The following is a 24055-nucleotide window of genomic DNA, read 5'->3' as shown; positions in this document are numbered from 1 at the left end:
TAATGAGCGGATAGTATCATACCCTGTATCAAAAGTTATTGAAATGGCAATCAAAGATTATTTTTATGTGATTTTAGAAATGTTAAGGCAATTATTATTAATTATTGTAGTTTCTTTAAACATATCCCCCTGCCCAAAAGCATGTTTATGTGATCTTTCCCCAGATGTGTACCTTTTCTCAAATGCCATAATTTAATTGAAATACTATTGTTCACTTTTAGCCTCGATTTTAAAATGAATCCTGGAAAATGCACATATTTAGTGAAATTGCACTTTCTGTGTTTGATGAGTTAATACATGTTTAAAAAGTTTAGTAGTATATAAAATTGGTGGTATAATCACTTATTCAGGAGGTCTGTTCTGGTGGAATATGCTTTGAGTGCACTGACGAATTGTCTGGGTTCTTTCTTTACCACATTTATCTCAGGCCCAAACGTAGTTGTTCATTTCTTTTTATATGAACCATTAAAACTAAACATTTTATTCTATTATGAATAAAAATGCATAAAATGCATGTTGCAATAAAAATGCAACAAAGTCACATTTATTTTAAATGAATGTTACAGAAATCTAAAATATGAATTTGAAAACTTTGTGAGGGTCTGAGGCAATATTGCAGAATTATAAAAGGATCAGTGTTTCATACATTGTGGTAATAAAAGCATTATAGTTCCAAAACAAAATAGTAGTGTGGGAGCTAAACAAATGTTGTAGAACATCATTACACAGAAAAAGCAGCCTTGAGTTAATTTATAAACTCATCTAAGCTTGTAAGGCATTAACACTCCTCATATAACACACTATCCATTCATTAAAAGTCTCCTCAAAATGTTGATTGAATTGACATTATTAAGTTCAAAATGTCACAATTGTAGGAAATTCTTGAACTCCCTTGGCCAATGTTTGTACCATTAGCACTGTGGCATTAGAGACCCCTCCCTCAAGGACACATGAATTACTACCCAATGGCTTGATAGCTGGACAGGTGAAAGACTTAGAATTTACCATGAGTACTACCATTCTGCCTACTGCATGGAAGAGGTAAAAAAAAACCCAAACTGAAAGTAATTCATGTGTTATAGCCACTCCTATCACACACAGATTCAGGCTGCCTTTTACTACGGCTTTTATTTAAAAGTCTCCGATGATGTTCAACCAGGACATTGTGTGTATTGGAGAAAACATCAGAGCACTGCTCTTGGGCCACACGGGAACTAATATCATTAAGGACTTTTAAGAAAAAACAGTAGTGAAATTACAGGGAGGCAATTCTTGGGTTCATGTTTCACAACTACAGCATCCATGCAGAACTCTGGGAACTTTCTGGCTACTGCAGTAGAGGATGCCAACGTGAGCATTTTGATGGAGCCTGTGAAGCTTCTGGTATTTTGAAGCCCACAGCTGACCCACGACCTTCAGGATAAGCTGATGATCTTTGAGAGTGGAAAGCTTCCACTCATGACATGTGACCAAGATCTCTGTCTAACTCCTCTTCCTACTCATTTTAATTATTATTAATATCATCTCATACTAATGAAATACCTTCTACTCTTCCGCAAACCTGGTTGTTGACTACACATAATATTTTTTAATCTTTTTTTTTTTTTTTTGCCCTTTGTGAAATCTAGAGCCCCTTGCCCTAGGAAGCCACTTGGGACTCTCTTGAGAGGCCTGCCCTGCTCTGCAGACACCTCAGTAGTGGAGGGACTAAACCTTTCCATGTTCACTTAGTGTGTGCATGTATGTATGTGTGCGTGCGCATTTGTGTGTGCTCGTGTGTAACACCATTAGAGTCAACAGCTATGCTAAATGTTGGTGGGGTCCCTCTGTCCTTGATTGTGTCAGATATAATTGGTGTTGTGGGCCTAGTGCTGGGACACTGACCACCACGGGGTCTTCCACTCTTGCTTAGGATGCTGACTCTCTCTGCCCATAGTGTCCCACAGACTTATTCAGAAGTGTTGATAATTAATGTACATTTGGGGACAGGCGGGAGTAACTGGAAGACTCTCTCTGCCTTTTGTACAGGTGAGAATATTCTTTCATTACCACAAACATATCTACCTCAGAGACTGCAGAGGGAAGCACAGAGTTGTGAACTCAGAGAAGTTCCCCAGAGGAAACTGTTTTATGGAGAGGAAGCCACATCCCTGAGAGGAAACCAGCCCTCACCCTCCACCTGCACCTGCCCTGGGCTGAAACTGCTCTTTGTGTCTCATGCGCCCCCTGGCGGCCCCCGCAGGCCCCTCAGGAGGTTTGTGTCTGGGCTCACACTGATGTCCCCTCACTGTGCCTCTTGCACAGTAGTACACGGCTGTGTCCTCGGCTCTCAGACTGTTCATTTGCAGATACAGCGAGTTCTTGCCGTTGTCTCTGGAGGTGGTGAACCGGCCCTTCACGGCATCCGCGTAGTATGTACTACTACTACTATAAATGCTTGAGACCCACTCCAGCCCCTTCCCTGGAGCCTGGCGGACCCAGCTCATCCAGTAGTTGCTGAAGGTAAATCCGGAGGCTGCACAGGAGAGTCTCAGGGACCCCCCAGGCTGGACCAAGCCTCCTCCGGACTCCACCAGCTGCACCTCACACTGGACACCTGCAAACACAGACACATCCTGGTCAGAAACAGTGACACACACCCTGTTTCTCTCACTCACATCCACTCATACACCAAATATCTCTAGTTCTCCATGAATTACCTTGTAACAGAGCAACAAGGAAAACCCAGGTCAGCCCAGACTCCATGGTGAGTCTGTGTGTTCAGTCCTGGTCACCGAATGGGGACACCTGGTAATGCAGGGCTGGGACTCCTCTCCCAGAGCTGCAGGGTGAGGGCTGGGCTTGTTTTCATCAGCAGAGGGAGGGCCCTATTTGCATGTCCCCTGCTATATAGTACGCTCTGGGGTGGGACACCTGAGGAGAGGGCAGGGCCCAGATCAAATGTGAGTGTCCAGGGGAAGGTGTATGACAATTGTAACATTTTATATATTATAAGTTCTTTGAAATTGTAATGTGATAAATGCTTAGCGTCCATCATTGTGTTTCATATTGGCACATGGACATGCATCGTGTGTTGTGAGTCCATGTTTCTTCCATGTTATAAGTGTGAGAGTCACCCCAAAGCATCAAGGGCCCATGTGGTGTGCCAGGAGCTCATGTCCCAAATGGAAAGCCAAAGTCATAATGGAGAGATTATGAGAATGAGGTTCACAGATGACAGATAATAGAACTGTCTTAATTAGGAAATGAGAATGGACTATTCATTATTAATATGTTAAAATAGTGAAGGGAACATAATTATGCTAGAAAACAAGGTAACTAATTTATGTAGAAAAATGGGGATTTTAAGGAAGAGTGAAGTGGAAATTCATAGAGTATTCAAAGAGAATTCAGTACAAATAGGCCTTGGACAAACAAACCAGCTGGATTGTCTTGTCTTTCAAAAGAAATCATGGAGTTGAAAATAGGTCAAAGGAACTACACAAGCAAAATGCAAAGGAAAAGAATCATGAAGACAACCGAAGATCAGTATCAAATAGTGTCATATAAATATGATTGGAAACTCAAAGGTAGAAGTAAAAGACCCAATATGGAAAAATATATTGAAGAAAAAATGGTCACAAATGTTCTAAACTTAATGACAGATATAAAATCACAGATCCAAGATGTAAGAGCAATTTCAAGAAAGAGAAACAAAAGACACACACAAACATACACCCCCACTGCTGATATATACTTGTGCATATGCAAAGACTAACACTTATGCCCACTAGCAAGACACTCATTTCCTCTGTTATTATTTTTAATTAACCAAATTAAATTCAGTTGTATTTATAGCATGAGCTAGTTGTTCCAAATCTTGTTCTTCTAGGTGTATGTCCATCTATTCCAACCCCAGTAAATGAATATATTTAAAGACATCTTTTTGTTAAAAACTGAATGAAAATTCCATCCATGGCAAACATAGGGTTGAAAAGTACAATGGCATTGAGTTCTTAGCTCTGTGTTGGTTTTTCTCCCATGGCAATAACAACCTTTCTCTTTTTTTTTTAATTTCAGCATATCATAGGGATACAAATGTTTAGGTTATATATGTTGCCTTCCACCCACCACTGAGTGAGAGCTTCAAGCGTGTCCATCCCCCAGATGGTGCGCATCGCACTCATCATGTATGTATACACCCCTCCCCTCCTCCCCCTCCCATCTGCCCTACTCCTGATAAATGTTATTCCTATATGTCCACTTAGGTGTTGATCAGTGAATCAAATTTACTGGTGAGTACATGTGATGCTTATTTTTCCATTCTTGAAATACTCACTTAGTAGAATGGGTTCCAGCTCTATCCAGGAAAATACAAGAGGTGCTATATCACCATTGTTTCTTATAGTTGAATAGTACTCCATGGTATACATATACCACATTTTATTGATCCACTCATGTATTGATGGGCACTTGGGTTGTTTCTACATCTTTGCAATTCTGAATTGTGCTGCCATAAACATTGAAAGAGTGACAATAACAACCTATCTAAACACCGAGAGTTCTCACATCCCAGGCTGCAGGAGACTCTCAGGAAGTGCTCTTGGTCCACCCTCTCGCCCCCACAGGAGCCCTGCACCTGGCTGACGGGATACACCCAAGTCTATCCACAGGGCGCAGGTGCACAGAGATGAGCCCCCTCCTGACCAGCCCCTGACGCACACCCCCAGGGAGAGCAGCCGGTGCTCACTGCCACACCAGGAGAAGCAGGTGGATGGGGCAGGCATTAGTCCTCCACTCCTGAGATAAGAGGCAGAGGTGGGGTGCTGCCACCGAGACCAGGGTGTTGTGGGGAGCATGGTCAGCTGCAGGAACACGTCTGGCTTCAGTGAGAATGAGGAGAAGGAGCTAATTCACCAGGCGTAAGGGACAAAGGGACCTGGTGCCTCATTGTGTGGATGTCCAGGGAGACCAGGAGCTTTGACAGAACAGCGAGGAGGAGGAGGAACCATCTCAGGCTGGATGATCAGGAGCCAGGCGGAGGGGACGACACACGGAAATGACAATTGTTCCCCACACAAGGCAGGTAAAAGGCAGGGGCTAAACAAACCCCCAGCACATACAGAGCAATCTCTCCAGAGAAGTGTTTGCTCCTGAATGACCAACACAGCGTAGCAAACACAAAACCCTTCCATGATGCAAGGGTGTGGATTGAGGGTGAGTGATTTCATACTCCAAATATTTTCTGAAAGTTTATGCATAGCAGAAGAGTGAAAAAAATTAAGGGTTAATTTTGAATGGAATTCAGGTCCTGAGTCATCCCATTTCAGCTGAAAGAAACCAGGGCATCACAAGGAAAAAACCATGGACTCCTGAGGAAGAAGAGTGACAGGCAGAGACAGGAAACTCCAGGGTCTGAAAAAAAAAAAACCCTCAGTTTCCCTCTGCTCATGCTCCTGAGCTGGGAAATGAGCCCCTCTGTGGTCCGCAGCTGGGGGGTGGGCGTCTGCCCCGATGTCCCTCGGGCCCCGTGTCCTGCTTGGTGGTTCCTGGGTGCTGTGCTGCATCGTGTTGTCCAAGAGAAAATCTGTTATCAATTTTCAGACTTATTGAGAAGTGTTGATAATTAATGTACATTTGGCGGCAGGAGAAAGTGCCTGGAGCCACTCTCTGCCTTTCGAGCACTTGAGAATATTTTCTCACTCTCATCTCCACAAACATATCTAACTCAGAGACTGCAAAGGGAAGCCCAGAAGGGTGAACTCAGAAACTGTTTTATGGAGAGGAAGGCTAAACAGAGAGGAAGCCAGCCCTTGCCCTCCACCTGCACCTGCCCTGGGCTGACTCTGCTCCTTGTGCTGCCCCATGTGCCCCTGGTGGTGACTTCTTACCAAGAGAAATAGGAATAGAATATTAGTTTGTCTTAGGAAAAGGCCACCAGATGAAATGTAGGACAGGACTGGATTGAGCTAGAAATATGCACTTGATTGCATGAACCTGAGCGTAACAAAGGTTTTATTTGAACTTTCTAGTGGTACCTAGTTGGGGTATTACTATTATATTTCCTTCAAAGCCTTTTTATGCAGTACTGGGGACACATCACAATACGCTGTCCCCCTGGATAACTGTGTGGGAGAGAGGAGAATGTAATTCTGAAATGCCTCTAGACTGACCTCCCCTAATCACAAATACAGAGCTGAAGTATAAATCTTCAGGGGGGAAACTACCTAAACCAGAATACTTGGGACAGTGGGGGAACCCTATGAGAACTGGGAAGGGTGCAAAAATCCCCACTATAGTTAATTTCAGCACCACAGTTCCTCTCCATCATATGGATTAGAAGCCTTACTCTATGAGAAGTGCAGCACATTTGGAAGCTAAGATTGACTGAACCTCCTGAGCTGCAGTAGAGAAGACTTGGGGAGAAACAAGAAGACACTGTACCCTAGAGGGAGGGAAGAATGCACAGACCAACATCACCTCTGGAGTAGGGACAGGGACATCTGGAATAGGTCATTGCCTCGAGGGGCATGACACCTGCTGAGGCATTTGACTCAGTGAGAAAGCCAGAGAATGCCATGTCAATCAACCCCTTCCAGGATGTTGACAACTGTCAGGTAAATTTAAAACTAGAATGCACCTTGGGAAGATGAATTAGTGGTTTCTAGGAAAACAAAAGGTCAGAACATGGAGCCAAGCAGGAAACAAAAGCAGGGTCTCCCTGGAGGAGCCTACACTCTTTGTGGGCATAGCAGAGATAACTTTCAACACAAGGAGCCACGGCATCACTAAACTTCAAATGCAGACCTGAATACATCCACAAAACTTCCATAGTAAATGCCTAGGAAAGACAGAGTGTAGTCCTGCACAGAAAGAAGTATATATAAAACAATAAGCCAATAGAAACCATCAAATTCAACATGTCTGGCTTATGGAAAAAAATTTTAGGATATAATAAATGATCAAAATGAGGTTCATAAATGATGCAGACAGTAGAATTGTCTGGTTAAAAGGGAATGTGAAAGTAACATTTCAGTAAAGTAATCAATATGTTAAGATACATAAAAGTAAATATAGCCATGCTACAAAACCAGACAGCTGACTTGAGCAGAGAGATGGGTTTTAACAAATGGTGGGATGGAAATGCATAGAGCACTTTGCAGTGAGAAGTAAACAAGCATCTCTCAGGCTCGTCGGCAGAGTGGTCTCACCTTTCAAAGAAACCATGACCTTGGAAACAGGCCCATTGAGTTACACAGCATAAAAGGCACAGAGAGGAACAGAGAAGAAAAAGAACACGGATATCAAAGTGTGTAATATAGACATAACTAGAATCCCAAAAGTCGAAGTAACAGAGGAGGAAAAATACATGCTGAAGAGCTGATGGCCACTAATGTCCCAGACCTAATGGCAGACATGATAATCACAGATACAAGAATCTCAGACGATGAACACGCACACGCACACACACACACACACACACACACACACACACACACACACAGCCCCAATGCATACATGTGCATATGAAACAACTAAAAGAAATTCTCCACACAACACACACTCTCTTCTGTATTTTAATTAATTAGTTCATTTATTTAATTATATTTCAGAATATTACAGGAGCACAGACATTTGGTTACACAAATGGTTTTTGTACAGTTGGAATCAAAGTTATAGTGTGCCCATCAGCCAGACAGTGCCAGACTGTACCCAGTAGGTGAGAATTCACCCATCCCCTCCTGCCCCCCCCCCCCCCCCCGCCTTCTGGGTTTTGCAAGTGTCTCCAGTATTATTTTTACCTTAATTTAACTAAAATTTTACCTGTTTGTTGTCCCAAAATCATACTCTTCTATTTGTAACTCTGTCTATTCCAATTTCAATATGTGAATATATTAAAATACATATTCTGCTACAAGTAAAGGATAATGCCATCCTTTAATCATCTAAACATATGATTGGAAAGTACAATGGCTTTGAGTTCTAAGCTCTGCATTGGTTTATTTCCCAGTGGTGACAATAATGTCCTTTCTGAACACCAGGACTTACCAATAGATCTCACGGCCCAGGCTGATGGAGTCTCTCAGGCAGGCCCCTTGGTCTGTCCCTGACCCCTGTAGGACCCCTGAACTTGGCTGAAAGAATTACATGACGGTGGTGGATTTCATGTGGAGAAGACACAGAAATTCCCCCACTCATAAAGTACAGTTCACAGCACGGACTAAAGAAACTGCTATGAATGCCTCAATGACATTCTTAATAAAAATAGAAAGAAAATGGTAAAATTTATGTAGAATGACAAAAGATCCCAAATAATCAAACAAATTTGAGCAAACACCCAAAGTGAAAACATCATATGTACTAATTTTATATTGTATTACACAGCCATAGTAATAGACAAGCATTGCACTGGGGCAAAGTACAAAATAATGAGACCCATGGGATGTAAGAAAGACCCTAGAAATTAACTTACCCACACATGCTCAGCTAACATTCAGTCATGGAGGAAGAATACTCAACTGGGAAAGTGTAGTCTCTTCAATGAATTATTTTGAAAAAATTGGATATCTAAATTTTTTAGAATGAAATTGAGCCCCTATCTTACACCATGTATAAAAATTAACTCAAAATGGATTAAAGACAAACACAAAACCTAAAATAACAAAACTTACAGAAGAAAACATAGGGGAAAATCTCCCTGATGTTGGTCTTGACAACAATTTGTGGATATGACACTAAAAGTGAAGATAATAAAAGCATACATAGGCAAATGTGGAATAATCAAACTAAAATGCTCTGTACAAGGAAGAAAATAAGCACTAAAATGAGAAGGCTACTACAAAATAGGAAAAAATTTGCAAACAACATATCTGATAAAGCATTAATATATTTATACATATATGTGAATCAAGAAACTCAGTAGCATAAAAATAATAGTGATGAATAAATAATTTGTTTAAAAATTGGTAAAATGCCTAGAAATATATTTCTTCATTTTCTTTAATTTTTATTTATTTTAGCATATAATGGGACTGCAAATCTTTACACTACATGTATTGTGTTTCAACTACCTGATCCAGAGCTACAAGCATGCCTATGGCCCAGAGAGTGAGCACTATACCAATTAGGTGTGAATATACCCATCCCCACTCTCCCCTCCCACCTACCCAAAACTGATGAATGTTACTTCCATACATGCAAATAAGTGTTGCCCGATTAGTACCAATTTAATGGTCAGCATATGTGCTGATTGCTTTTCAATTCTTGTCATACTTCACTTCAGAGATGGGCTTCTGCTCAATACAAGAAAATACAAGAGGTGCTAGTTCACCACTGATTTTAGTGGGTGAGTAGAACTCCATGGTATACATATATTGTATTTTATTAATGAACTCATGTATTGGTGACACTTGGGCTGTTTATACACTTTTACAATTGTGAATTGTGATGCTGCAAACATTCAAGTCCAGACGTCTTTACAATACAATGCCTTTTGGTCCATTGGGTAGATGCCCAGAAGTAGGATCCCTGGATCAAATGGTAATTCTACCTGAGGTATCTCCATATTACTTTTTATAGAGGTTGTACTAGTTTTCAGTACCTCCAGAAACGAGTGAGTTTTCCTATCTCTTTGCATCTACACTACTTTTGTTGTTTTGGGACTTTGCGATGAAAGCCTTTCTCATTGGATTTAAGTAATATCTCATTGTTATTTTGATTTGCATTTCCCTGATGATTAGAGATGTTGAGCATTTTTTCATGTTTCTTGGCTATTAGTCTATCTTCTTTTGAAAAGTTTCTGTTCATATCTCGTGCCCACTGTTTAATGGGGCTGTTTGATTTTGTTCTTGCTGATTTTTCTGAGTTTTAAATAGATTCTAGTTATTAGCCCTTCATGAGTTGTACAGCATGAAAATATATTCTCTCATTGTGTGGGTTGTCTATTTGCTCTAGTTTTAGTTTCTTTGGCTGTGCAGAAGCTTTTATATTTGATCAGGTCCCATTTATTTATTTTTATTGATGCTATGATTGCCTTTGGAGTCTTCTTCATAAATTTTGTCCATAGACCAAAGTCTATAAGAGATTTCCAACATTTTCTTCTAGAATTCTTATGGATTTATGCCTTAGGTTTAAGTCTGTTATCCATCATGAGTTGATTTTTGTGAGAGGCGGAGAGGTGGGGATCCTGTTTCAGTCTCCTATATGTGGTTATCCAATTTTCCCAGCACCATTTATTGAATAGGGATTGTCTTCTCCAGTATATGTTTTTGTCTGCTTTGTCAAAATTCAGATGGCAATATGAGAATTATTTTATATCTGGGTTCTCAGCCGTGTTCCATTGGTCAATGTCTCTTTTCTTGTGCCAATACCATGCTATTTTGGTTACTAAAGCCTTGTAGTATGGCTTGGAGTCTGGTAAACTGATGTCTCCCAATTTGTACTTTTTGTTTAAGGTTGGTTTAGGTATACAGTGTCGTCTTGGGTTCCATAAGAAGTGTATAATTTTTTCCTAGATATGGAAAAAATAATGTGGTGTTTTAAAAGGGATCGTATTGAATCTGTAGATCACTTAGGGTAGTATGGACATTTTAACAATGCTGATTCTGCTGATCCATGAGCATGGAGTGGTTTTCCATCTGTTTATGTCCTCTGGTATTTCCTTTCCTTAATGTTTCATTGTTGTTCCTGTGGAGATCTTTCACCTCTTTAGTTAGATATATTCCTAGGTATTTTTTGTTGTTATTTTGAACATTATGGAGTCTTTGATTTGATTCTCAGTTTGACCATTGTTGGAATACATGATTTCTACTGATTTGTGTACATTGATTATGTAACCTGAGCCCTTGCTGAACTTCTTATCAATTCCAGTAGTCTTTTGGCAGAATCTTTGAAGTTTTCTAGATATAATATCATATAATCTGCAATGAGCAAGAGGTTGACCAATTTTGCCCCCATTTGGATGCCCTTGATTTCCTTCTCTTGTCTGATTGGTTTGGCTAGGACTTCCACCACTGCATTGAGTAGAAGTGGGCGTAGACGGCAACCTTGTTGATTATTGTTCTAATTGGATATGGTTTCATTTTTCCCCCATTCAGCATGATGTTGGCTGTGGGGCTTGGTCATGATGGATTACTTTTTTTGAGGAGCAGCTCAATTCAATTTACTATAATTTTATTAATAAATTTTGCATCTACACTCATAAGGCATATTTATTTGTAGTTTTTAAAAATTCTTTCTTGGCTTTGGTATGAGAGTTACATTGGCTCCATAAAATGTATTGGGAAGGATTCTTTCTTACTTGATGTGGAATAATTTCTGCAAGATAGGCACTAGTTCTTCTTTGTAGGTCTGCTTGAATTCAGGTGTGAAACTATCTGGTTCAGGACTTTTTTCCTAGGAAGGTTTTTTATGGCTGCTTCAATTTAGGGGTCCAATGGGTTCAAGGCAATCTGTGTGACTCCACAGCCCAGTGAAACTGGGTGGACTGACTCTCACAGAGGGTCAGGGATGACCAGTGTACAGACCTTTCTCCATCTAGACCTTCATTATCCCCTTTCCTTCCCCAACCTGTGGCTTCTGAGAGTGACAATTTACCAACCACACAGAGGCATCCACAGAGAACAGGGCTCTGACCTTTCCTTTTTGGGTCTTGCAGTGGACTGAGGTGTGCTTGCACTGTGAACTCCTGGGCTTCTGGCCCTCCCTGGTGCTATTGGTGGAAATGTAAGTTAGTACAGCCAATAGACAACATGGTATGGAGGTTCCTTGAAAATCTCACACTAGAATCACCATAAGATGCTATGTTATCTCACACTAGATCACCATGAGATTCTGGGTATTTACCCCAGAACATGTGAAATCAGTATGTCAAACAGATGTGTGCAGTTCTGTGTTTATTGCAGCACTCTTCACAGTGATCTAGGTGTGGAGTCAACCTGCATGTCCATCAACAGATGGGTCGATACAGAAAACGTGGTCTATACACGATGGCACAATGGAATGCAAGCCACTCAAAGAGAGAAAGAAAAGGAAGAAACGCTGTCATTTGGGAGAACATGGGTAAAACTGAAAAACATTGTGCTAAATGAAATCAGCCAGGAGCAGAAAGACATAGGCTGCATGGTGAAAATATAATTCATGTAAATGGAATTTCAAACACTAAAAATCATAAAAGCAGGAAATAGAAATGTGGTTACCAGATGCCGGGGTGAAGGGAATAGTGGGATGATGGGAAAAGGGTACAAAGCCTTAATTAGGAGAATTTTTTGAGGTCTATTACACCAAGCTGTGAATATAGCTGAAATAATTTATTTTACACCCCATAATAGTTAACAGAGTAATTAAAAATGTTCTGAACGCAACAAATAAGTTCATTAGGTCGTGGACGTGTTGACTAGACATATCTGGTGATCCCACCTCGCATTCAGCAGTCACACCCTCACTCTGTGCCCAGAACCACACGCAGGACAACGTGGGAATTTACAACAATAAGAAACAAGAAAAGGACACAGATTCTCGGCTTTCTGGGTTGGGGGTGGGGCTCCCAGACAGGAAGTGACCTGTGGCAGAGCGTTTCCGGGGCAGTGATCTCCCTCCAGGTCAGGCTGGGGATGTTGCGTGGGGCCATCACGTCTGCAGCCTCCCCGGCAGGGGTGCATACTCCCAGTCCGGAGTCTGCGCTCCAGTGTAGACGCAGCGTGACCTCCCTGTGCCACCGGTTGCCCCGCATGGCTGGCTCTGTGGCCGACTCACGTGCTGCGGAGCCACCTAACCGCCCCCAGGTCTCGCCTGACACGTGACACAGCTGAGAGCCATAGTGTCCAGTGCCTGCAGGACCCAGCTGGTGGGCGCCACCGCGCATGCTCCGGGACGCCTGCCGGCGAGCGCCCCCTGGTGTCCGGGCGGTCCCAGCTCCGTGGCAGGTCCCTGGGCACCCGGAGTGGGAACCGCAGCCCAAACATGGAGGCCGCAGGACTCCCGCGGTCTGTGCGAGGAGGCCAGGACTCCCAGGCGCAGTTCCTGACAGAGGAGCGACTTCCGGTCCCTCGGCGCGGGCTATGGTGAGTCGGGCGCCTGTGGGTGTCCCTGTGGGAGCGACCTCAGTGTGCGGGAAGGGCGGGCGGCCGGTTGGAGTTTCAGTGTCCTCAGTGGTTTCTACGCAATCCAGTCACATGGAGGCCCAGTTTCCAACACTGGAAATGAAAATGAAACTCAGTCACAGCTAGGGATGTTTCAGTGAAGGTTCAGGTAATGATTGAGAAGTAATTAACTTTAGGTTAAGGAAAGTTAGTTACTGAATATGTTGATCATGTGCTGTGACCCATGCCTGTAACCCATCACTTTGGGAGGCTACAGTAGGGGGCTCACTTGAGGCTGAGAGTTTGAGGCCAGCCTGGATGGCAACACAGTGAGACAGTATATACATATACATCTCACCTGGCCACTGTGAGGTGCACCTGTAGTCCCAGAAACTAGGCAGTGGGATCACTTGTGCTCATTAGTGTGAGGTTGCAGTGAGCTATGATGATGACACTGTTCTGTAGCCTAGGGGGGCATAACAAGACCCTCTTTCCAAAGGAACAAAGAAAAAGAAAAATATAGAAAACAGAAAAGGAAATATTTATGTCAGTTTCCAGCAATTTTATATGGCAAAATGGTCAGCTTCATCATTGTAGCAATTTATGCCCATCAGGAATTTGTATTCCTGTGGGCACGTGACAGAGTTCTAGTCATGGAGGCAGGAGAGGTTCTCTGTTGTGACATTTCTGATTCTTCAGAGGAAATTTCAGGATGGTGTCCTATCCTCTTCCACCCCTGTCCTATCTGTGTGACCCTTGAAAACACTCTCACAGCGTCCACACAGGAGGGGAGTGAGGGATGAAGTGGACATTTTCAGTGTATCAGTGTGAAAAATTGAGACAAGAAACTCGTTGGAGGAATGAACTTTTGAAATTGGCAAGCTTGTAGCCAGTCACATCCAGCTTTTTGTTTCATTAGGTTATGATTTTCATTATTGTGTAGTCATTTCATGTTGCGGTTCTTTACTTTTTGCTAAAATAGCCAGATATGATGGTCTAGAGGCATTAAAATAGAAAGTAACAGATCTCCTAATCAGAAGCAGCCCCAGCTGATGTGGTTCACGGTGTGACAGGAGACGCGGCTGAAAGCTAAGTGTGGGCACAGAGCTATTTTGTCTGCGTCAGGGAAAAGTTCTGTATATTTCTTAGATAAGATTCTCATTGGGACCCTTGAGACAATGTTATTTGTTGGTGAATAACACTTCAATAATAAAACTGGAAGTCATGAAGCAGTGATTCATGTTACTGTAGTAAACTTTCCATTAGAATGTCATGCTCAACTGGAGGTAAAATCGGCCCACATGGCAGAAGCCATTGCCCTTCTTAGTGCTTATCAATTAGCCCAAATCCAGGATTAAATGTGTATGTTTTTAGAGTAGTTCATGAACTTGCGATATTTTACAAACAAAAGAGTTTCTCAAAAGTTCTGGAAAACCTATCAAAATGAAAAAAAGCTAAGGAACTTCTAGATAAACTTCTAAATTCTAGAGACCTGACTAAAGTAAACAGGAATGATACAAAAAAAATAGCACAGGAATTAAAGTATTGTTGTAGGAGGTCATTACCCAGAACAAGCAGCCTAAACCTGGTTTGTGATGCCATCTAAGCTGTGAGGCATCACCACTGCTCACATAAAACACTGTCCACTCATTGGAAATCTTCTGAAAATGTTGATCAAATTAGCATTATGAAATTTAAAATGTCACAGTTTTAAGCAATTCTTGAACTCCCTTCACCATTCTACCATTAGCACTTGCTTACTGCAAGTGGTCCACTCCCTCAAGCACACGTCAGTTGTCCGTATGACTTGGTAGCTGGAATGATCAAAGATTTTGGTTTTATCACAGCTATTACTAGCATTTTCCGTATTGCATGTGACAGTAAACAATTTTAAAGCAATTCATGCATTATAGACACTCCTAGCACCAACAGATTCCAGCTGCCTTTTACTATATTCTTTTAGTAGTCTTACATCATGTTCAACTGGGACATAGTGTGTGTTGGAGAAATATGAGGAAAATACTGGTCTTGAGCCATCCTGGCACAAATATTATTAAGGATTTAAGAAAATACATTAGTGCAATGCCAGGTAGGAAATGCTTGGGTTAGCATTTCACAACTACAGCATCAATTCAGAATTCTAGACACGCGGAAGGCTATTGTGCTAGAGATTGTCAAACTGAACATCCTTGTAGAACCTGCAAAACTTCTAGTATTTACAAACCCACAGCTCACCCATGACCTTCAAGATAAGTTGGTGATCTTGGGCAGTGAAAAGCTTCAACCCATGACATTGGACCAGGACTCCTGTCCAACTCCCTCTCCTAACCATCCTCATTAGTATTATGATTGTTCATACTAATGAAATGTCTTCCATTTTTCTGCAAACCTCATTGTTTTCTTCCCATAATGACCTTTGTCTGCTTTCTTTAAAAAATTATTTTCAAAAATATTTAATAGTTGTTGATTGGAATAAGAAGTCAGAGTCTCTTAGCTGATTTCTGCCCACTGACATCTTAAGGCCCAACCCTTCATCTTCCCTGTTTGTCCCACTCACAGGAATTCTAGTGAGGAATCACAGGTGCTTTATCAGAAATGACTGTTGAAGGCCTAGACCCCACAAGACCCTTCCGGTGGATGAGAGCCGCCACCCTGCCCCACCAGGGAACTGTTTAGAAAACTCTCAGCCATCTCCCCTCTTGCCGTACAAAGCCACTTGGTACTATCTTGAAGCCTGCCCTGGTCTACAGACACCTCAGTAGTGGAGGGACTGAACCTTCCCATGTTCACTTAGAGTGTGTGTGTGTGTGTGTCCATGTGTGTGCTTGTGTGTGCATGTGTCTAACACCATCAGTCAACATCTACACTAGATGTTGGTGGGGTCCCTCTGCCCTTGATTGTGTCAGATATAATCCATGTTGTAGGCCTGTTGCTGGGACACTGACCACCACAGAGTCTTCCTTCTCTTGCTTAGGAAGCTGACTCCCTCTGGCTTTGAAGCGCCACAGACCTATTCAGAATTGTTGATATTAATGTACATTTGGGGACAGGAGAAAGTGACTGGAAGCTACTCTCTGCCTTTTGGACAAGTGAGAATATTTTCTCTCATTTCCACAAACGTATCTAACTCAGAGAATGTAGAGGGAAGCACAGAATCGTGAACTCAGAGAAGTTCCCCAGAGGAAACTTATGGAGAGGAAGCCACATCCCTGAGAGAAAACTAGCCCTTATCCTCCACATGCACCTGCCCTGGGCTGACTCTGCTCATTGTGTCTCGAGCGCCCCCTGGTGGCGCCGGTGTGACCCCTCAGGAGGTTTGTGTCTGGGCTCAGACTGATGTCCCCTCACTGTGTCTCTCTCACAGTAGTACACAGCCGTGTCCTCTGTTCTCAGACTGTTCATTTGCAGATATGCGGTGCTTTTGGAATCATCTCGTGAGATGGTGAATCTGCCTTTCACAGATGCGGCATATTCTGCTGTGCCACCATTAGCCTTGTTTCTAATAAAAGCAACCCACTCCAGCCCCTTCCCTGGAGCCTGGCGGACCCAGTGCATGTAATAGTCACTGAAGGTGAATCCGGAAGCTACACAGGAGAGTTTCAGGGACCCCCCAGGCTGGACCAAGCCTCCACCAGACTCCACCAGCTGCACCTCACACTGGACACCTGCAAACACAGACACATCCTGGTCAGAAACTGCCACACAACCCACTGTTTTTCTCACTCAAATCCACTTACACACTCAGTATCTCCCGTTCTCCATGAATTACCTTGTAACAGAACAACAAGGAAAACCCAGCTCAGCTGAGACTCCATGGTGAGTCTCTGTGTTCAGTCCTGATCACTGAATGGGGACACCTGGGAATGCCGGGGCTGGGGCTCCTCTCCCAGAGCTGCAGGGTGAGGCTGGGCTGGTTTTCATCAGCAGAGGGAGGGCCCTATTTGCATGTCCCATGGTATATAGCAAGCTCTGGGTGGGGACACCTCAGGAGAGGGCAGGGCCCAGAGAATAGATGAGAGCCCTGGATGAGGTTATGGTTCATGATATTTCAAAGATTAAATTCTATAACGAGAAGCACAGAGGAGATGTGCAGTGTGTGAAAGCAAGCACATATATGTTGATAGGTACCTGCAGTGTCCGGGACTGTGCTCCCCTACACTAGACGCTGTTGCTCCCCTGAACCAACTCCAAGATCAATGTGAACATGCCTCATAGGGTCTGCAAAATCCCCTTCTGTAATGAGAACATGATGGGATGTTGCTGCATGCTAGTGTTTCAGCTTCAAGGTCGCATCAAACTTTGGGCCACAGAACCCACACTGCCCTTGACACTGTTGTGCATTAACTGTGACATGAGCCTCTCTCAGCTGAGGGGATTTAGTTTCACACAGATTGTCAAATGCAACTGCTGCTTCCTCTGTGTTGGGGCCAGAGCACATAAAATGAGGCCAAGAAGGAATGCACTGAAGTTTGTCTTACATTTCCCTCTTGCCAGGCAAGTCCACATAGGCCCAGGTTCAGTCTATGGGGCTGCCACATGCTTGGTATAATAATAGGCAGCCTTGATTTTTGTGGAGGTCACAATGGGTGTGTGAGTAATCATGCTCCACTGTCCACGGTTGCAGGTGGCCCAGTGGTCAAACTTGACATTCTCTATTGTCACCTCCCGCCTCCACTATGGATTCTTCTAACACATTCTTCTAAAGCACGGCCAGCACTTTGCAGTGAGGGTAGCTGTGTGTGTTCCCTGAAGGAGTGACTCAGGCCTGGGCACTGCAGAGCCATTGCCGTTGGTCCCTTGGCCATCGTCAGGCATGTGGTTGGTGCAATTGTCCTCCTCAGTGTTGAATGCAGTGGAGAAACCACAGAAACTGCCTAGGCCTGAGGGACTGCCCCTGCCTCCATGGATACGCACAAGCTTAGCTTCCAAAGCGGAGTAAATGTCTATCAGCACGAGAGTGCCTTCTTTTGTTGACTGGTGCACACTCATGAGGACCCAAATTGAGGGACATCACACCAGCCTTCAGATTCAGGGAAGCACATTGTGCCCCCCAGAAGGAGTGATCCTACCTGGACACCAGGACTTCTAACCAATCACAGCCTAATATTGTGGCAGTAAGAAGAAAGATTTCTTAAGCTGTCACCATGGTGTGTTGATAGGAATTAATCTCACCTCTATCCCTGATTTGCAGACCCAGGTGCCACAGCACTCTATAGTGCCCAGCATGTGCTGCATTCTTTGTGACCAAGGAATCTCTGCAAGGGACCTTGGTGTAGCTTAATCAAGACCCATATGTTAATTTTTGTTGTTGCTGGGATTACCGTTGGGATCTTAATAAATTCTTGGCATGAGCTTATATGTAGAAGAGCTTTTCCAATTCTTTTCTATAATTTTTCTGCTCTCCACTGACAAAACTTAATTCACAGCAGATAACAGACATAAGTCACACCATAATTTATCTCTCATAGTCAGTACAATAGAGGATCTTACACAGGACTGTTCCCCTGTCCCGTGTGAGGGCCTGGTGCAGTGACTGTAGGGAAGCCTGCGTGGAAGGTGGGCCCTGCATGTGTGCACCACTGAGAGTGTCCGTGATTACACCCATACTCAGACCTTGGCCACCTGTGGAACATTTGTTCTTTAATCTTAAAGGGTCATGTGACATTTGGAAGCCTGTTACCAGGTAATACAATTCATTGTCTTGGTTCTTTCTCCCTGCAGGCAGCACCTGTCACTAGCATGTGGGTTATTTATGAGTGTGTTGTCTGCATTGCATCTTGGCATCTTTAGAGTGCACTCCCTGTGCAATTACCTTGAGGGTCACCTGCATGGAGTTAGCTAGTGAACAGCTGTCATCCTCTGTAACCAGTGACTCCAGTGCTGCCCAAATGGCACATGGATTAAATGGCAATAGTGGCAGATGACAAATGTCACCCAACTTCATGTACTTTCACTCACCAAGGTAGACTGAGGTCCTCCCTCTGCCTAATATGAAATCTACAAGCAAAAGAGAGCAGCAGTGACCTCCACAGGGCTCCTTAACTGAGTCAAGGAATCGCTTGATGGCAAATTCACTAAGGCCTTTGACTCTGGAAGGTATAGCAACTCACCTTGACTGTGTCCAGTGCATGTGTGTGTCTTTCCAAACCCCAGGCCTCACTCAGGACCACTAGCCATGTGATTACCTTGCATCCAGTTCAGTTAATGGTTTCAGCCTGACATTTCCTGGGGCCAAGGGCTCCACTCCCAGTAAAAGACACTCAGCATGGGGTTCACCAAAAGGTGCTGGCCTGACTGAGAGGGTCACCTGTGTCAGTAATTTTGTATGGCATGTATTGGCCATTACATCAAGTACAGTGGTGCTTCCTGCATGTATGTGCATAGTTCCCATTACTGTGGGGAAGGGTTGCAATCTAGCAGGATGCAGATGCTATCTTGAGTCTATAGACATTTCATGAGAATGAAAGGGAGCATGAATATGAGTAGTACCAGCCCCTCACTTTATCTGGCATCAGTCCCAATGTCCCATCTGAGGAACACATGGTCCTGTCCAACTCGTTTAAGCTTCTCATGCAAAAATTGGCAGTGCTGGAAACAGTCACTGTCTTTGCAAAGGCAGTGACTATAGTATTATAGTGTAGCTATGTTTATACAGTGAGTAAGGGAGAACTATATTTGGTTTCCAGTAATTCCACTGGAGTATACTTTAGAACTTCCAGGTTTTGACAATATATACACAGATGTAAGTTAAATACATAAATGACTCAAGGATAAATAAACATATTAGTATATGACCTCAGCTGTTGTAATATGTGAGTATGTGTAGGAATACTGCACTCAGTGCAATGACTGTGCACCAAGCTATCAGAAGGCAAAACCACAATTACCCCTACTTCTGTCTATCGCCACCTAATTCCCAAATGATCAGACACTGCAATCATCCATCATTTCAAAACAGATCCCAAATTTCATTTCAAAAGAGATGGCATTTCTGCACATCTACATGAGTTTTTCCTCACTGGCCCACATCATCTTTGTAGCACATCATGCCACTATCTCAGGACTCTGGGGAAGAAGAGACATGACATCACCCCATGGCATTTGCTCCCACACAGACAGGTCACCTGGAGATGCTGGGATGTGTGTGCAGCAGCGAATGTCCATGGGTGGATTCTATCATCTTTCCCACAAAGGTGAGCATGAGGGTCTGTAGACAAAATATGCACCTGGAGAAAGAGACCTGCAGTTGCATTTCTTGTAAGGTAGATTTAGTGTAAACACTGATACTGGTGCTCTCCCCCATATTACGCTGACTTTCTGACCTTAAGAAAAAAGAACTGAAATGTTCACACCATTCTCTCTGTCACTGAACATTGAAGATGCCCAGAAGCCATGAGAGATCAGCTGGAGCTGCTGGAGAGGCCTGTACATTTTTATAGCAAGGACCAATTTGCATATGATCTTTATATAGATGTGGATGAACAGACTTAAAGAATATAAAATGTGTGGCATGGAGTATTTCCTCCTATTCTGCAGGTTGTCTTTTTTGCTCTATGCTGATAGTGTCCTTGGCTATGCAGAAGCTTTTTAATTTGTTCATGTCACATTTGCTTATTTTTGTTGTTGCTGTGATTGCCTTTGTTGTCTGGGGATGGACACCCTTGAAGCTCTGCCTTGGGTGGAATGAAGGCAATATACATAACCTAAACATTTGTACCCCTCTAATATTAGGAAAAACAAAAATAAGAATAACATATATGGTCACTATAGCTGAGCAGTGAGAATTTACTCCATCATGGCAATATTAAAAACAAACTAGATTTCCTTGACCAAAAATGTATACATAAATTAATAAAATGAATATATGGAATCTAAAAATAAAACCAAAGATATGCCTGCAATCTCATGTTCATTGCAGAATTAATCACAATAGCCAAGTTGTGGAGTCAGCCTTACATTTCCATGAACTGGGGAATGAATAGCTGAAATGTGGTGTATATGCATGAGCAATGTTATTCAGCCTCAGAAAATAAAGGGTGTCGGGAAGATTGGAGGGGCAAGGGTATGGGTATATTCACACCCAGTGGGTGCGGTGTGCACCGTCTGGGGGATGGCCAGGCTTGTAGCTCTGATTGGGTGGGGCAAAGGCAATATATGTAACCTAAACATTTATACCCCCATAACATTATGAAATAAAAAAAGATATGTAAAAAATCAAGAAAAAAAAAGAAAATTATATACTTTGCATAAAAGGAAATAAACCTGGGTGGATTTTTTGTAATTGTTCCATTTAAAATTTTTATTATTTTAATTGACAAATAATTCATATATTTAATCTCATAAAATATGTTTTCATATATGTATACCTTGCATATTGATCTTATTAAGAAAACTAGCATATTCTTCATCCAAAATATTTATAATTTTTATCATTTCTTTCTTTCATTTCACAATATTATGGGGGTACAAACAGTTTGGTTATATATATGCCTTTGCCTCACCTGAGCCAGGGCTATGGGATTGCCCTTCCCCCATACAGCATGTTCTTCATCCATTAGTTGTGATTCAACCCACCCCTAGCACCTCCTACCTGTTCGGCACCCATTGATTATATCTACTGTGTGAGCACCTTAGTGCTGATCAGTTAGTACCAATTTGATCATGAGTACATGTGGTGCTTGTTTTTCCACTCATTTGACACCCTACTTTGGAGGATGGGCTCAAGCTCTATCCAGGATAATATAAGAGGTGCTACTTCATCATTGTTTTGTAGTTGTAGAAATTTCGGAATGGTGTTCTCTCCTCTTCCACCCCTTGTCCTATCTGTGTGACCCTTGAAAACACTCTCACTGCGTCCACACAGGAGGGGAGTTGGGGATGAAGTGGACGTTTTCAGGATATCAGTGTGAAACATTGAGACAAGAAACTCCTTGGGTGCATGAACTTTTGAAATTGGCAAGCCCGGAGCCACACACATCCCAGCTTCTTGTTTCATTAGCTTATGATTTTCCTTATTGTGTAGTTATTTCATGTCACTGTTCTTTACCTTTTGCTAAAATAGCCAGATATGATGGTCTAGAGCAGGTGTCCTCAAACTATGACCCGTGCCACATGCCACCTGCCGAACACATTTATCCAGCCCACCGGGTGTTTTTGCCGCTGCTGCCTGTCCTGCTTAGCAGCGGACTCGTCCCAGGCTCATAGTGGGCGTTCTCCAACGGTCTGAGGGACAGTGAACTGACCCCTGTTTAAAGAGTTTGAGGACCCCTGGTCTAGAGGTATTAAAATTAAAAGTAACTGATCTCCTAAGCAGAAGCAGCCCCAGCTGAGGTGAACAGTAGCATGTGGTTCACGGTGTGACAGGAGACGCGGCTGAAAGCTAAGTGTGGGTACAGAGCTATTTTGTCTGCATCAGGGAAAAGTTCTGTATATTTCTTAGATAAGATTCTCATTGGGACCCTTAAGACAGTTTTATTTGTTGATGAATAACACTTCAATAATAAAACTGGAAGTCATGAAGCAGTGATTCATGTTACTGTAGTAAACTTTCCATTAGAATGTCATGCTCAACTGGAGGTAAAATCGGCCCACATGGCAGAAGCCATTGCCCTTCTTAGTGCTTATCAATTAGCCCAAATCCAGGATTAAATGTGTATGTTTTTAGAGTAGTTCTTGAACTTGGGATATTTTACAAACAAAAGAGTTTCTCAAAAGTTCTGGAAAACCTATCAAAATGAACAAAAAGCTAAGGAACTTCTAGATAAACTTCTAAATTCTAGAGACCTGACTAAAGTAAACAGGAATGATACAAAAAAATAGTACAGGAATTAAAGTATTGTTGTAGGAGGTCATTACCCAGAACAAGCAGCCTAAATCTGGTTTGTGATGCCATCTAAGCTGTGAGGCATCACCACTGCTCACATAAAACACCGTCCACTCATTGGAAATCTTCTGAAAATGTTGATCAAATTAGCATTATGAAATTTAAAATGTCACAGTTTTAAGTGATTCTTGAACTCCCTTCACCATTCTACCATTAGCACTTGCTTACTGCAAGTGGTCCACTCCCTCAAGCACACATCAGTTGTCCGTATGACTTGGTAGCTGGAATGATCAAAGATTTTGGTTTTATCACAGCTATTACTAGCATTTTCTGTATTGCATGTGACAGTAAACAATTTTAAAGCAATTCATGTGTTATAGACACTCCTATTACCAACAAATTCTGGCTGCCTTTTACTACATTCTTTTAGTGGTCTCTCATCATGTTCAACCAGGACATAGTGTATTGGAGTAACATCACAAAAATACTGGTCTTGAGCCATCCTGGCACAAATATTATTAAGGAATTTTAAGAAAACACAGCAGTGCAATTCCAGGGAGGAAACTCTTGGGTTCATATTTCACAACTACAGCATCAATTCAGAATTCTAGACACTCGGAAGGCTACTGTGATAGAGATTGTCAAACTGAGCATCCTTGTAGAACCTGTGAAGCTTCTGGCATTTTGAAGCCCACAGCTGACCCATGACCTTCAGGATAAGCTGGTGATCTTGGGCAGTGAAAAGCTTCCACCCATGACATTGGACCAGGACTCCTGTCTAACTCCTCTTCCTACTTATCCTCATAGTATTATGATTTGTTCTTACTAATGATATGTCTTCTATTTTTCTGCAGACCTAATTGTTTTCTACCCATAATAGCCTTTTTCTGCTTTTTTAAAAAATATTCTTTTAAAAATATTTAATATTTGTTGAGTAGAATAAGAAGTCAGGGTCTCTTAGCTGATGTCTGCCCGCTGACATCTTAAGGCCCAACCCTTTAACTCTCCTATTTGTCCCACTCACAGGAATTCTAGTGAGGAATCACAGGTGCTTTATCTCAAGATCACTGTCCTTTTGCTTTGATTCTTCATAATTTTTGAGTTTGTTAGATGATTCTTTCTCATCTAAGAAAGACCAGACCCTGCAAGAACCTACCTGGGGGTGAAAGCCCCT

General features: G+C 42.5%; 1 long non-coding RNA gene and 2 gene segments (V, D, J or C); 1 reads left to right on the top strand and 2 right to left on the bottom strand.

The window, feature by feature from the left end:
- The window catches only part of LOC105861104 (immunoglobulin heavy constant mu-like), a 701862-nt gene that overhangs the window by 274379 nt on the left and 403428 nt on the right, over nucleotides 1-24055 (bottom strand).
- The window catches only part of LOC105860823 (uncharacterized), a 207887-nt gene continuing 196410 nt past the window's right edge, over nucleotides 12579-24055 (top strand). Inside the window, exon 1 of the long non-coding RNA XR_012919594.1 lies at nucleotides 12579-13040. This is a non-coding gene — a long non-coding RNA (uncharacterized LOC105860823). The remainder of the gene's footprint in view (nucleotides 13041-24055) is intronic.
- LOC142871407 (immunoglobulin heavy variable 3-49-like) lies at nucleotides 16323-18663 on the bottom strand. The segment is given in 2 exon segments: nucleotides 16323-16753; nucleotides 18549-18663. Coding segments are annotated over 2 exon segments (546 nt in total).

The sequence above is a fragment of the Microcebus murinus genome, chromosome 6 (genome assembly GCF_040939455.1).
Source record: "Microcebus murinus isolate Inina chromosome 6, M.murinus_Inina_mat1.0, whole genome shotgun sequence".
Classification (NCBI taxonomy): Eukaryota; Metazoa; Chordata; class Mammalia; order Primates; family Cheirogaleidae; genus Microcebus; species Microcebus murinus.
This window is presented reverse-complemented; position numbering and strand designations above follow the sequence as displayed.